The sequence below is a fragment of the Dysidea avara genome, chromosome 3 (assembly GCF_963678975.1).
Source record: "Dysidea avara chromosome 3, odDysAvar1.4, whole genome shotgun sequence".
NCBI lineage: Eukaryota > Metazoa > Porifera > Demospongiae > Dictyoceratida > Dysideidae > Dysidea > Dysidea avara.
Window position 1 is genome coordinate 41,509,268 of NC_089274.1, and position 16,988 is coordinate 41,526,255.

Sequence of the window (16,988 nt, forward strand, 5' to 3'; positions counted from 1 at the left end):
CATTTGGTTTTCTTTTGGTAAAACAACCCTGCAAGATTATCGCCCTCAAAATTCATATTGACACGCAATGTACCTAAATTACACAAAGTCTTGAGCATTTTCAAGAAAGTTGCTATATATAGTTATTTCAGTTCCATTATTTAAATGGCTATCAACAGGGCACTTTCATCATCATGCTTATTGCATATAATGCATGAACTCCAATCTATGCTTTCCACACTTTCTAATCAGTGTAAAATTTAAGTCTGTAAACCGTAGAGTCGGGTTGTTAAGCAGATGTGTCTATTAAGTATCATTTGTTAAGTACATACATATTTCTTGTGATTAACCATGGCTGATAAGCGCACATGGTCCAATGCAAGGCTTACATGTGACAAAGCTACGCACAGGAAGTAAAGCTGGAAAATGAATCTCTCCTCAAGTGCTTATGTCTCCCTTGAGCTATGTATACAGCAAATCAGCCTTCTGGATTGCAATATTCTTGTTCATCACGAAGGATTTCACCCAGAAAAGGAGTCAAATATCCTTATACACTGGTGTGGTGACCACAAACTATTCTATTACAACGTAGTGATTCAGTGTTAGGCACACCATAATTATTACTTAGGCATATGCGCCTAACAGATAGTATTATTTTTACAAAAGTTTTCTCCAAAAATTATAAGTGTATGTGCTTAACAACCTGACTTTATGGTATAAACAGCTAGCTCAAGTAGTGAAGAAATCAAGCCTGTGGCTATAACCATTGTTGAGTTATGCTTGGCTAAAGGCATCAGTTAGTCAGAATAAAATTCTGTAAACAGAAAATTTTTAAAATTCCATAAAATTTTTTTGGAAGGGTTTGGGGTTGGTCTAAAGACATTTTTGGGCTTGGCTGTGCCTAACCAATACCACCAAGTTGTCATGAAGGGAAATTGAGGGTGGCTTTAGGGTGATATTTTTGGCTGGAAAAGCCTACTTCTGCATGATCCCTACTATACAGTATTACCGTCCTGTACGATATTAAAAGGAAAAATTGCTTAGGGTTCAAAGAAAAAAGTACTATACAGTATTACCGTCCTGTACGATATTAAAAGGAAAAAATGCTTAGGGATCAAAGAAAAAAGTAGTAAAAGGAAGGTTGTCTATACCTGCAGATTTACTATTGGACATTAAATCCCTATGTATATACCCATGATTGAATTAGGGATTAAACGTCCACTAGTATATCTACAGGTGTAGGCAACCTTCTTTGTTTCACCACTTTTTAGTTCAGTGTGCGAAATAATGTTCGGTCACTGGACAATTTCCAGTCAATTACACCAGGTGTCAGCCTATATTTGAATTTGTTCGGAAATACTTTCCTTTCAAAGTTTATAGTGTTAGGATTGGGCTAGGAGGGAGGCCAGACATGATGGTATTGATATGTAATTAAGTTATGTGTTTTTGGTTTGTACTGACTACAAAGGCATGCCCAATACTATGTTGTGCCAGCCTACTTGTATCAGTCACCTGTAGTGCAGTAGTAAAATGTATTTATAATCTGATTGCCATTAGTACTTTTACTTGTGGTATTCATGATATCACCTGCACAACCAGATTTTAAACTAGAACGAACATCAGTGCATCTGTTCATATTAGAGATAGAGCCACTATATATTCTAAGCCTAAGCTAAGTTTGACCATACACAGGGTAGCCGTATCATTCAAAGGCAAGCAGAAGGCCTTGACTGAAGTCCTTATGACTCCTTTCCTACAAAGGCCCAATTGATTCCATAGAAGCCCTTTCATGTGGCCAGTAGCTACTCTTTAAAATGCTGTACTATCAGTATCAGTGAGTGTTTGACAAGTAATCAGCTCTACAATACATTGGTGGCCCCAATGTTTGAAACAAACATACAAGTGGTAGAAACACAGGAAAGGAGAAACAATAAAAGTTAAAATGTCCGGTCAAATTGCTTGATGTCCACTCACATTTCATAATTCTCTGACAGTACGACAGGACACGTCTGAAAAGTTATTTCGCACACCGTAGTTATTCTCTTATTTCACTACTTTTTTTTCTTTGATCCCTTAAAATTCCCTCTACTTGATTAATTACGTTTTTATAACACAACGATGACTACAGAACCCATGCATATCACATCAAAGAAAGAACACTTGCACCAAAAATCAATTTCGTACTGAAAAGTGAGGTGGCCATTATGCTTTGTCAAATGAAAAACAGTACAAGAAATATCTCTGCAATCAAAACAGTCGTAATAGAAAATACAGGTGGTAAGCATGATAAGTAGAAGGAAGCCATATCATGCTATTGCGAGCACTGTCAGTGAAAAGAACTGGGACACAAAGGAGTACAAAGGAAGTCCATGATGTGTGTATTGTATGTGCTGCAGTTGGTGAAAAGGCATGTCTTGGGATGAAGCAATGTTGAACAGTGAAGAAATCAAGCCCGTAGCCTCATCCATTGTTGAGTTACAATATGTTTTGCTGGAGGCATCAGTCAATCACTTAGCAGAAAATCTAATAGAAACCTGTTGGAAAAGTTTGGGATCGGTCTGACTCTGAAGACATTTAGGGCTTGGTCATACTTAACCAATACTGCCAAGCTGTCGTGAAGGAAAAGTGAGGCTGGTTTTTGGGTGATATTGAAGGGCTAAAAAGCCCAAACCTTGCATGATACATTTTATATCACATTTCTCATTATTACATAGCTATAGTATACAAAAACTTTACAGTTGAGTAGAAATCATAGAAACAAAAAGTAACACCAGCAATTACATATACTATGGACATTTAATGCCATATACATACAGCCTGTCCACAATATAGCCATGACTGAAGTTGGGAGTATAATTGTCCATTAACATAGCTGATGACCTCACTTCTATGATCCCTACTCAAATTTAAAATTTCCTTATATCTGTTTGTTTACTGTTCTGTAATAATATAATTCGTTACCAGTAAAATACTACTACAAAGGAAAGAATAGTGACAAGAATTAATAGCATAACTCCCTACTATCAATTGTTGAAATGCAAAGTGGCCATTCCATTACATTTTTACTATGTTTCACCAGTTACACAGTGATACAAATGAAGAATGGTATGCTCTGCAATCAATTTAGTCACTCTATGGAAATTACAGCGCTGAAGCTATGACATACTACTGTGAATCAACACCTACGTGGTAGTGGAGAAAGAAATGGGACAAATAGTAGGGCAAAGGTAAGTCCATGATACATGCACTGTGATTGGTGAAAGGCTTATCTCAGGTAAAAGCGAGATTGAACAGTGAAGAAATAAAGTCCGTAGACTTATCCAGTTGAGTTATGCTTAGCTAAAGGCATCAGTCGTCAGTCAAAAGTAAATTCAGTTAAATAAAAAATAGACACTTGTTGGAAGCCACTCTGCAGGCTTGATTATACATACCTAACCAATACTGCCACACTGTCATGAAGGAAAACTGAGGCTGGTTATAGGGTGATATTTTTGGGCCAGAAAAGCCCAAACCTTCGTGATTCCCATTACCATACAAATTACATTTCATAGTCTGCATAAATTATAGCTACAGTGTTTGCTTGCATATGTCAGACTTGGGGTCAAATACAGTGCATAGTGACAAATACAAATAACAGAAAATTTTCCAAAATATAATTGCAAATACTTTTGTCAGGACATTATTTAAATAAATACTTTCCAAAGTATTTAAATACAATTTTAAATACTTAAATGCTTTGTTGTTATTAGTTATTCAACTTATATAAGTATCTATCTACACTTTATGCATGTTATCTTCTGATCTATGCACATAATATCATTATTTTTGGTTAAACATTAAATTATAAGGCAACATGCTAGCTCTATGTATGTACCCACGGTGTATGTGTATTGTACGCAATTGATTGCATCTAATGAATATCAATCTTTTATCCGTTAGCCTGCATCTCTCGGATTGAAATATTTCTGTACAATACTGAGAAGTCTTTCAATGGGTGCATACGAAGTCAGCACACACAAAAATTGGGTTGCTAGTTTAGTCAACAGGAAATATTTAATTTCCATAACCTAAGTAGATTCTTTTCTTGTGGTAGCATGGTGAGTCAGTAAATATTTTTCGACCATTGAAGTAGATGCTGCATGTCTCACCTATAAATTGTTGAAAAATGTCACTTTCTTGGTTGGAGGCTCTAACTCCTGACATTCAAATGACATCACTTATGATCAAAGATTCACTTAATATAATAACCTTATTTTGATAAAAGCATTTGAAGTATTTAAATATATTAGGAAAGTATTTAATTACAAATACAAATACATCCAGTTTCTAAACTACTACAAGTACAATTACAAATACAAGTACTCAAAGTTGGCATTTAAATGCAATTAAATACAAATACTCATGTATTTGACCCCAAGTCTGGTCTAAATGGCATTGTGAAGCTACATACTTACTTTTTGAATTGCACAAAATTTCTAAACTCCCAAAGTCTATCTCTGTTCAATCCATTCATACCCCAATCAGGTTTTACAGGATCAATATACATCTGATCAACCTGTGCTTCATCTGATGACTGTAGTTGATGTAAAAGTGGAACAACTCGCAACCACTCCCAGTATGGTGTACCAAGTGTTTTGTTAGTGGTCATGGACATGGAGCAGAGGTTTGCAATACTAAGAGCAATTTCTTTCCTGCATTGTAAACAAATAGACAATAATTAAAACACAAATAAATGCATGCAAAACAATTAGTTATATGTGCTTTGATATGCCATGCACTTTTTGGCAAACACATTCCATTTGCAGACCTAAGATTTTCAAAAGGAGGCTTTTGAAAATTTAATGAAGTAGCATTTATAACTGAGGAATTAAAATGAAAGGGTTTGGGAACATACCCAGAATGAATTACTGTGTAAAGAGTTCAGCTACATTACAAGTCACACTGTAGAGCGTTCAGCTATGTAACAAGTACCTGTAGTAAGAGAGTTCAGCTACAAAACAAGAACGTTCAGCTACATAACCAGTCACCCTGCAAAAAGTTCAGATGCATAAGAAGTCATCCGTTAAAGCATTCAGCTATGTCTTGTAGAGACTTTAGCTATGTAGCCAGTCACTTTGTATAGCATTCAACCATATGTAACAATTCACTATATAGAGTTTAGCTATGTAAACAGCAGAATTCAGCTACGTATAGCCAGTCACACTGTCAATGTCTAAGGTGTGGTCATATGTTGTGATTTAATCATTATAAAAGGACAGCTCCATACATGGACTCAGTGTAACTCACCATGGTACCTTTACTCTTTAACATGATGTGTGCAAGACTAGAAGTTACTGTGACTTCTTTGGTCTACTTCCTCGTACAGTTATGCTTGTACTCAAATACTTTTGTAGCATCTAAGTATTTTTCTCTAAGGAAAGTGTCAACACGGAAAGTTCATGCCTTGGTATGGTTCCTTGAGATGGCTATGTAATTGAAGATAAAGGAAAGGCATAATGCAAAAGAGAGACACTCCAGAAAGCACATGCCACACATGAGTTTATTATTGTGACATGAAACAGTGGAAGGGGACTGCTTTGCTTAACCTCTAACCTTACAACTGTAAGGCAGACAGGCAGATACGTAAAAAAATTGGGATTCTTTTTAAAGTTAATTGTAATAAAAGTGAGTTTCATTGTGTATGATACTTAACAGCAGCATTTGGTGGGCACCCTTCATTTTGGGAGGGAACCCAGTACTACCATACTGAATGATACTGTATGATATCTGGAATTTCAATTATTATAGATGGTCAAAAATGCACCGGACAATGTCCTACTGAAATTGAAATAGAGATAAATACCCAGCTATGAGAGCACTAGTAATAAGCATTAGAGTAGCATAATTTTAGCAAATACAGTAATTATTGTATTCTTAAACATAACCACAAATGCTTATGGCGTACAAAACAATGAAAAGATACACTACATAGTAACAATCAATTCAATCAAACACTTCACCAGTACTTGCAATTATTGTAACTCATGATTTTTTTACATTATACCAGCTATTGCTTGAGTTATTTGCATTTGGTACATGTTAAATTAAAGAATTCTTAACAAATTGTGTTGGGAGTTTCATTTATGTACAATTAACCTTAACGATTCATCCATGGTAGCGACAACATGCTCACGCAGGTGTTTTTTCAAACACAAATAAGTCAACATCATTTTCAGTGCATTGGATTCAGATGGAGGTGAGACATCAGTCTTTCTCATGATAGTAGCAATTGCCATAACTACCCGAGCAGCCCAAACTTTTGTGTAATCAGAGTGGTGATGGTGACAATTGAGATATTTCATGGTTACCAGTATCCACTACATATAACAAAGCAATACATAACACATAGTATTACTTAGTGTAATGTATTTCGCGGACTGGATTCATGGACTGGACTCACGGAATGAGCTTTTAAACAGTAACCCAGGAATTATCCATCTATTACAACACTGGAGACACCACAATCAAGCTACAACCAGTGGCACTGCTTTTCCTTACCAGTAATGAAAGTAGCACATGCAGTAATTAATTAGAATACACTTACAATACACATGTACTAGCAGTGATAAAACATGATAGAGGTTATTGGTGTAGCGTAGATGTTTTCATTCTGTTAAGGCTGTAGAGATGAGCCAGCAATTATTCTTAGCAGACAGGCACTGACGAGGTGATGGGGCTACACAAATAAACTGGTTCATCACTACAACGCTAACATTAGTCCTAAGTATTGAAGGAAAACATCTATGCTACAAACAATAGCCTCTATCATGCTTTATTACTGCCAAAACGTGCCGTAATTTTATTCTAATTAAATAGTGCATGCGCTACATTCATCACTTGTAAGGAAGAGCCCGGAAAGAGCAGTACCAGCAGTCATAGTTCGATAGTGATGTCTTCAGTGTTGCAAGAGATGGATAATGTCTAGATCATTGTTTAAAAGCTGTTTCCAGCTCAGTCCGCTGTTTCCAGCTCAGTCCGTGAGTCCAGTCCACGAGTCCAGTCTGCGAAATACATTAGGCCATATTACTTATGTCAAATAGAAACTGTATATCCTCAACAGTTTCTATCATATGAAAAGAACAGTGGGTGCTGGAGGTAATGGATGGATGTAATAACTAATCTACTCCTACTTTCCATCCAAGTGATGCTATACCACTAGCACAACAAGCACATGAGCATTGACTATTAGCATAAGAAAAAACATCAACAGTAATACATACAGGTGTAGAAGAGGTCACATAGGAAGTTTGATGTATTATACCTAATGGAGATCAAATAAAATGTATTCTTCAGACAAGAAATCAGAATTAAGCAGCGTGCTCTTTGTTGTATTGTTTATTAATCATGCAACTCTGTGTGATTTGTATATATGTGTATGATGGATTTATGGTACTAATATTTCTAATGTTGTGTGATATGGAAAATTTTGTATATTGCCTATCACGATTATTGCTCCCTTCTTTTATCACGATACGATATACAAATTGCATGAAGTTATGGTAATAAATTGCTATAGTATTTGAGTATAAACCATGTAAAATAGTCCCTTACATGCACTTTCCTCTGCAAGTACGTAAGTCTGTTTTAAAGAAATTAATACTGTCTTGAACATCATTTTCTGATGAAATTGCTACACCATCATATATCACGATATAACAATATTAAAAAAAAAAGTATCACGATAATCAATATAATTGATATAATACACATCACTAAATATTTCTAGTCTTTAGATAGTCTTTTTCATATAAAGTTAGAAGATCTGTCATTTTATGGGTAAAAGGTGCAGTGTCCCTAACTGAAAGTGAAAGATGAAGCTCAAGAGTGAGAAAGAAAGTAAAGTCACAGCCTCTCCTAAATTGTCCAATATGACATCACAACGGGCTACAATTCATGCAGTCACTGTCACCATAGGCACCTGTTATAGAGGCTGCTACATAGCCTGGTAAAAGCAACTACCCATGGAAAGTAAACTGCCTATATATCTTTGGCAAAAAGATTTACAGTGAAAATGGAGAGAGCATTAGTAAAGCTCTGGATTGTATTTTAAAATGGTGATAAATTTATAGCAGTTTTTGTCCTCACATCCCCAGTTCTGGTACACCCAGTCATTAAGCATAAATTGCCAATTACTGATAGGTACCATTTATCAGTGCCTGTAAAGTATACAGACTATGGAGTATATAGAAGCTACCTATTAACACTGTGGGCTGTTATACCCACCATAGATAATAGACATTCCTAACTGGATTGGAAGCACAAGTATAGTGCCCATACAAAACTACGGTTCTATCCGCGTTTCGCGCCTGAAGTTTTCAAACACTCTTTTTCATTCGAAGATTCTGTTTTACTGTCTGGATACAGCTGGGTTGCTTTAACTAGTAAGTTTAGTAGATTGTTTTTGGGTGGCGATTGGCCTATTACTGGTATAGACGCTTTCCGTATAAAAAGTATTTGAACATGTTTGTGAAAATGGCGGCGGGGTGAACAAGTTTAGTTTAAGGCTGATGCTTATTACTAACTAATGCTACGTGTACTGGTATGTGTTTCATGGTATATTCGCTCCAGTTTAGTCAAGAATCAACCTTTCGCGCTTGTCAAACTTCTAGCTAATACACATCAGTACACCCACTATGAATAGGCCAAACCTTATATTCCATAGCAGTAGGTTTACTACTCACCAGTAAGCAAAACATGTTCTTATAAAATATACTCCCGGTACTGTGTACAGTATAAGGGGCGCGAAGTGCGGATAGATTAGGTGGCGCTTAGAAGTTTCCAATCCAGTATGGGGTGTCTATTATCTATGTACCCGCTAAAACATTTCTTACAATCACTTTCATTCAATTATCAAGACACATGGTAGTGTGTTGTGCGGCCCAAGAAGCCGGCGCGTAACACCCGTGAGTATATTGACAGGAAGAAAGAAAACGCAATTTTCGCACCTCCGTAGCTCTGTGCTGCCTTGATGAAACAAGACGGTTTTTGCTGTGGACACTCCCTCCAACTTCAGCACTCCACATTCCAAATTTGAGCAAAATCGCTTCAAGCGTTCCCGAGATATGCGACTTCAAAAATTGACTTAGTTTCTTCGTGTTCTTTTTTTCTTCTTATTTTTTTTCCTCTTTTCGCACACTTACAAAAACTGCTATAAAACGCGAACGCCATATCCGATCGCCTTGAAATTTGGCACACAGAAGGGGGGGGGGGGGGGGGGGTATAAAGGCGCATCTCTGTACCAACTTTGGCTGGAATACGATAAACAGGCAAAGAGTTATGAGCGATTATTCACGAAAAATAACACCAATATGTTGTTACGCCTACAGGGTAAACCACGTATGGGAAGAAGCTGAAAATCGGTGGGTGAATAGGTTAACTATTGAACCTCAAACCTTTTGTGGTTTGAAAGAAATCGAGCTAAAAACCAGGAAGATACAACGAAAAAACCAACAGTGTGTAACAATTACACAATCGAGATTAGCTAATAAAAAACGACTGCTTGCCACGCCTACCAGATAAACCGCTTGGGGTAATGCTTTGAAAATTGCTGTACAGATGGAGTTATCATCTTAGAAAGGCTCTTCAATGGTGTAGAAGAATCACACTTAAAGCCACGGAGTTATAACACGAAATCCAACTTGGTGTAGCAAGTGTGAGATCGAGATACTCTAATAGAGCAGTCATCCTAATAGAGCAGTCAAGAGATCAGCTAGAAACAAGTAACCTGTATAGAGATCAGCTACAAACAAGTCACCCTGTAGAGAGATCAGCCACAAACAATTCACCCTGTAGAGAGATCAGCTAGAAGAAGTTACCTTGTAGGGAATTCATGCAACTATAGAAAGAGATAATTCAGCTAGAAGAAATCACCTTGTAGAGTTCAGCTACAAAGAAACCACAATGTAGAGAGTTCAGCTACAAACAAATCACCCTGTAGAGAGATCAGCTAGAAAAAGTTACCTTGTATAGAGTTCAGCTACAAAGAAACCATCATGTAGAGAGTTCAGCTACAAACAAATCTCCCTGTAGAGAGATCAGCTAGGAGAAGTTTCCTTGTAGAGAGTTCAGTTACAAAGAAACCACCATGTAGAGAATTCGTTTACAAACTAGTGACCCTGTAGAGACATCAGCTAGAAGAAGTTACCTTGTAAAGAGTTCAGCTACAAAGAAACCATTCTGTAAAGAGCTCAGCTGCAAAAAAAATCACCTGTACAGAATTCCACTACAAACAAATCACCCTATAGAAAGATCAGCTACAAGAAGTTATCTCATAGAGAGTTCAGTTACAAAGAAACCACCATGTAGAGAATTCATTTACAAACTAGTGACCCTGTAGAGACATCAGCTAGAAGAAGTTACCTTGTAAAGAGTTCAGCTACATAGAAACCATTCTGTAAAGAGCTCAGCTGCAAACAAATCACCTGTAGAGAGTTCAGCTACAAACCAATCTCCCTGTAGAGAGATCAGCTAGAAGAAGTTTCCTTGTAGAGAGTTCAGCCACAAACAAATCACCCTGTAGAAAGATCAGCTAGAAGAAGTTACCTTGTAGAGAGTTCAGTTACAAAGAAACCACCATGTAGAAAGTTCAGCTACAAACTAGTGACCTTGTGGAGACATCAGCTAGAAGAAGCTACCTTGTAGAGAATTCAGCTACAAAGAAACCATTCTGTAAAGAGCTCAGCTGCAAACAAATCACCTGTACAGAATTCAGCTACAAGCAAATCACCCTATAGAAAGATCAGCTAGAAGAAGTCACCTTGTAGAGAGTTCAGCTACAAAAAAACCACCATGTAGGGAGTTCAGCTAGAAGAAGTTACCTTGTAGAGAGTTCAGCTACAAAGAAACCATCATGAAGAGAGTTTAGCTGTAAACAAATCTCCCTGTAGAGAGTTCAGTTAGAAGAAACTACCTTGTAGAGAGTTCAGCTACAAAGAAACCATTCTGTAAAGAGCTCAGCTGCAAACAAATCACCTGTAGAGAGTTCAGCTACAAAGAAACCACCATATAGAGAGTTCAGCTGCAAACAAATCACCCTGTAAAAAAATCAGCTACAAACAAATCACCCTGTAGAAAGATCAGCTAGAAGATGTTACCTTGTAGATAGTTCAGCTACAAACAAATCTCCCTGTAGAGAGATCAGCTAGAAGATGTTACCTTGTAGATAGTTCAGCTACAAACAAATCACCCTGTAGAAAGATCAGCTAGAAGAAGTCACCTTGTAGAGAGTTCAGCTACAAACAAACCACCATGTAGAGAGTTCAGCTACAAAGAAACCATTATGTAAAGAGCTCAGCTGCAAACAAATCACCTGTACAGAATTCAGCTACAAACAAATCACCCTGTAGAAAGATCAGCTAGAAGAAATTACCTTGTAGAGAGTTCAGCTACAAAGAAACCACCATGTAGAGAGTTCAGCTGCAAAGAAATCACCCTGTAAAAAATTCAGCCACAAACAAATTGCCCTGTAGAAAGATCAGTTAGAAGAAGTTACTTCGTAGAGAGTTCAGCTACAAAGAAACCATTCTGTAAAGAGCTCAGCTGCAAACAAATCACCTGTACAAAATTCAGCTACAAACAAATCACCCTGTAGAAAGATCAGCTAGAAGACGTTACCTTGTAGATAGTTCAGCTACAAACAAATCACCTTGTAGAGAGATCAGCTAGAAGAAATTACCTTGTAGATCGTTCAGCTACAACCAATTCACCCTGTAGAGAGAGCAGCTAGAAGAAGTCACCTTGTAGAGTGTTCAGTTACAAAGAAACCACCATGGAGAGTTCTGTGATAAATATATGTATTATATATATAATTTGTACATTTACTGATAAAATCAGAAATATCTAAAGCACATCTGCTTCATCTTTTCTTCTTCCTGTGGCAAAGAAAAAAATATAGGTTAAAAAAGTCCCAAAGCCGGTGCCGGCTTTGGGGTATGCAAATACAAAAAGAAGTGAAATCTAATCCAAAACAGCCAAGCTGTAAAAAAAGTGTGCGGCCCTCAAAAAGGTTATGGTGAAAAAAGATGTGAAATCCAAGGTGGCGGCCAAGAAATGGCTGTGATGGTAGGTTAATGGTAAAAAAATTTAATAACGACAACTCAGGTGAATTTTGGTGCCGCTTGGTCAATTGGCACAAAATTCACCTGAATTGTCGTTATTAAAGTTTTTACCGTTAACCTACCATCACAGCCATTTCTTGGCCGCCACCTTGGATTTCACATCTTTTTTAACCATAGCCTTTTTGAGGGCCGCACACTTTTTTTACAGCTTGGCTGTTTTGGATTAGATTATTATTCCTAAAGCACTCTACAAGCTATGCTAGCTAATCATGAAGTTGTGTAAATAAATGCAGATAATGCACAAACTTCCATTTCAGGCTAATAGCAATATGATTGTAACCAAGAGTATATAATAGAAACTAAGAGTGTTGAACAGTGCATTAGCCCGTGATTAATGTAGCGAGTAACACGGATATTTCAGTAATTGTTTGTTTACGAGAAATGGTAATTTGAAATGCGTACATGGCAACAGGTCTTTGTTCGCCAATTTTCCATGTTATTCAACCAAGTATTCAACAGTTATTGTATAAAGAAAGTGTAGTAAGGATCCAAGATAACTCCAGCTCGCTAAAACAATGGTTGTACAAACAAGCGTGTTGCCACGCCTTCAGGGATCCGCTTGGTAGTGCCAGAACTTTAACATTAGCCAATTCCCTTTAACGCCATCATGTTTTTGTTAGGTTTAGTGGCCGAATTGGGCTAAATACAGCAACCCTTAATGGTAATGAAAATGAACAATTACTGAAATATCCATGTTACTTTACGCAATCATTAATTACGTGGTAATACACCCGTTTGATAGTCTTGGTTTCTATTATATACTCTTGGTGGAACTACTGGATTTGTTTTATATGCTTGCCTGAAAGATTCGATTATGGCTAGGTTGCACGTAATGTTGTAGCTGTGTTTGTTGTAATGAACAGACAAGTCTTAAGGACATCACAGAAAAAGTTGAGTTGGGAGAATCTCGGGAAATTTGTAAGTTTTAATGCTATTACATTGTTTAAAGACTAATTACAATGTATCTAAGGGTAAACTTCATGTTATCTGTAATGTTGGTGTGGTACGTGAATGCACTATAAGACTAGTTCTCACCTTTAACTAATGTTTCCCAACTCATAGAATGGCAAAGATATATACTGAAACGCCTTCATCTGTGTGCTTCTTGTGGCAGACTCCAGTTAGTGATAATAGTCACATGAGCATTAATTTATTCCAATAACTGATTTCAGTCTGAGTCTTTATATAAACAAACAGGGCGGTACCACTGTACCTCATCCACGCTTGTATTGATGAAAGTGGCTTGCTCTTTTGAATTGCAACCACTTTCCCGGGATACATCTCAATGTACACCAGTGTACATTTAGTTGTATCTCTGTGAAGAGATATACATGGCAAACGTATCCTCTGGAATTTGGTCTGAGGTGTGAAAGTGTTACCTAGTTGAATACATGTGCAGTGGCAGCAAACAACAAAAAGGAACTTTGTTATTATTTGAGACCTTAATGTAAAATCTGTTATAGCATAATTGAGACCAGAATTTAATCTTACACAACTTTAATGTTTCATTCATTTACTGCTTATACGTTGCAGTTCTTTGTACAGTATAACACATAGAGCTAACACATCACAAACCTTTCGAACACCATTGTTGAGATGCTCAGTATCAGAAAGTGAGATAGGTTTATTTTCACCTTGAAAAGGCAGGAAGCTTTTATACTTTATATGAAAATAAATATCACAGATGGTTTCACATGTTCCAGAGATATCAAAGTCTTCTGTTTCAAAGTGGTTTAATTTAAAATGCTGCAAATATATGGTCAGTGCATTTCCCCAAGCATTTTTTGTATTAATTCCCGTGTTGCTGGTATATTGATGTATCCTTTCCACCCACTTCTGGGATGGAAAAACAAATCCATCATAAACATGGTAGGATTTTTCTAAAATTAAAAAAAAATACACACACACACACATGATAAATGCTAGTAGTTGTGTATGCACACAGATACAGTATGTAGGTAAGCTCAACGCATCATTGTAAACAACATACACATTCAACTGGACATTATGCAAATTCTAAAACTAGCTATTGTATGCCAATACAGTACGTATAAACTTCATGTGTACGTATACAAACAAATTAAGCCTACATATGGCTATGAATAGACATGCGAACATAACATTTTCCATAACATTTTTAGAAAACCAGCCCACAAGGTGTACAACTAGCTCAAAAAATAAGAGCAAAGCAAAGAAAACCATATCAAAAGCAAAGTAAAAATGAGGCTCATTATATATAATCCCCAAGCCAATTTCACCAGAAACCGTTAAAAAATGTAACCTACTTATTATAGTTAAACGCCACTGCTTGTACACATGAGTACAAAAAGTAGTACCTAATGGTGATGCACCGATACCAATACTAGTATCGGTATTGGCCCTATTTTGGCAGGATCGGATTTGTATCGGTAAAGTTATTAATGCCTGATATCAAAGGTTGTTTGGTGACTTTAGTCCACTTTATTGGCCCAAGTGAAATATTGCTACAAACGTGTTTCTTGTGTTTATTCATGCTTACATTCAAATGAATAAACTTTTCATCCGCTTAAAGTAGCATTACTTTATGAAAATCGCAGGAGTAACTAATAAATGCTTGATGTACGAAAATCTTCTTAGCATTTGACTTAGTACAATAATCAACGGCGAAGAAGACCTTTAGACAACTACTAAGCCAGTTTTTCAGGTGTATACTTCATCAATGCACACCTCCTGGGCCAAGTAATGTCACCAGACAACCTTCACATGATCAAGTGTGTGGGCAGCTGGGGATGAGACAAGTGAGAAATGCCTGTGGGGCAAAGTATTAGTATTGGATCAGTATCAGTCATTTCCACCTCAAATGTATCAGTACCAGATCGGTAGTGAAATATTCAGTTGAAATTTGATTAACATATACTGTACAGCTCACAGGTAACATCGCGAGTATACACATGCGAGTAATGCTCATGTCTTCTCGAGGGATCGTTATTTTGCAATTTACTATAAAGACCTGTGGAACACTGCATGGATAAGCACTAGCCATGTGAGAAACTCACCGCGCATGAGAACACACGCCACTGATTATACAACACTTAAATTACATAAACATTTGTGACCAGATCTGCAAGAATCTCATATGTTCTTGGAAGCCTAGCTAGCTAATTTTACTATAGAATGCAATAAACGCACGGCCTGCAGAACGCAATGGGTGAATTACAGCTTCCGTTTGAACATTTGCGTATTGCGGTAACATGATTACATTATGTGTAACATGGTTCACTCAATATGCAAGTGTTCAAATGGAAGCAAAAAGTTTGTATTTACAAAATTGAAAAAAAATCCGTAATTTATAAATATCTTGTTTCACAATGAAGGAAAGTGGTAACACCAAAAATATTGGTAGCATCATGATCCCCAAAGCAAGAGGAGTTCCAAAATCTTTGCTTCGTGTCAGTACTCTCAAGGATATGGAAGATATGAGCAATAGTCTGCCTTGTGTTGGAGAGCAGTTCACTATTGCTTTTTTCTCACGTTTTTACCTTCACTGGTTCACCCTGGTCATACGAAAGGTCTGGAAGACACAAATTACCCAGCAATGGATTTACTTGTTCATGAAGAATCCAATGGTGTAACTTGCATCTTGGTAGAGGACTGCATTCATAAGTTATGATCATTTTATTAAGCGCCTGTAATTTTTATGGTTGCTGCATGTACAAATCGTTGTTGCCACTTTGTAGCGCTGTCGAGCAAGTGCTGTAGCTAACTTTGAAAGTTCATGGCTTCTAGGGCTGAAATTTCGGTTAACTATTACGTGAGTCCTGATATCTTGTCTTGCGTGACGCTAGTTTGCTATCGTGGAGCATTACCGTAGCCTTGCTGTATCCACGCGGGTCACTCAAGTACACCTCACGTACGTCGTGCGTGTACATGCGACATTACCTGTGAGCTGTACTGTATACTGAGCAAAAACCCAACCAGCTTGCATAATTCTGCGTTTTGCATTGAATCCATTAAGTAAAAAACATGTTGTACAAACACTGTGCACATTTCAACTGCTTCAGTAAACAATAAAATAATACTTGGATTGAAATATCTAATAAAACACAGAATTTGCCTCTTCATGTAGAGTAAGAATATTTTTGTTTCTTTTCTCATGAAACAAATGTGAGTTATGTGTTTGTTGACATAGCAGTAAAACGCTATTGTTGCCATTTCTCAGCCTTCCTTGCTTGAAAGCATGTGTGAATATAAGCCAAAAACTGCACCTTAATGAATTTCCCAGTTCATGGTGAACATAATGAGACAAGTTGACCCAACTCCATAACTTGTTGCACTTGTGACTCATGATCGATTAAATGAGAGCCTGTAGTAGGGATCTATGCAACAAAAAGTAGTGAAACAAGAGATGAATGGTGTTCCGTATAATCACTGTACTAATCAGTGAAGTTCGAGAAAAATAGGTATATGCAAACTAGTCAGATGAAGAAAGAATGGTGCCAGAGTTAATGTTTTTGACTGAATGCACGCCCAACTATCAATTACTGGCTCAATAGATTACAATCACATATAGTCCCACAGAGCAAAACCTGACATGCACACATAGTTTTCTTTATCAGTTCTTTAGTCATCTATTTTAGGTAAGTAGTACAATAGGACAATTATCTGAACCCTCAATTTTCTGAACAGTAGCAGTGACAGTTCTATTAGAGTATTTTGTCAACAGGTGTAGGTTCTACTAGAGTAGTACATTAGAGTAGATAAACACAGCTCTGTATATAATCAATTGTCTGAACAAATTCACTTATTTGAACACTTTTGTTATTTAACTGGCATACAGGCATTGGAGGTCCCACTCACAAGGTCAACTTTGTGATT

The 16,988-nt window shown here is 37.0% G+C and overlaps 1 protein-coding gene across 1 annotated transcript in view; it reads right to left on the bottom strand.

The window, feature by feature from the left end:
* The window catches only part of LOC136251027 (E3 ubiquitin-protein ligase rnf213-alpha-like), a 101,913-nt gene that overhangs the window by 68,332 nt on the left and 16,593 nt on the right, over nt 1-16,988 (bottom strand). The window contains exons 5-7 of the mRNA XM_066043408.1: nt 13,710-14,014; nt 6,115-6,335; nt 4,434-4,670 (exon numbers count right to left, since the gene is read on the bottom strand). Of these exons, the coding sequence (XP_065899480.1) occupies nt 4,434-4,670; nt 6,115-6,335; nt 13,710-14,014 (763 nt within the window). The remainder of the gene's footprint in view (nt 1-4,433; nt 4,671-6,114; nt 6,336-13,709; nt 14,015-16,988) is intronic.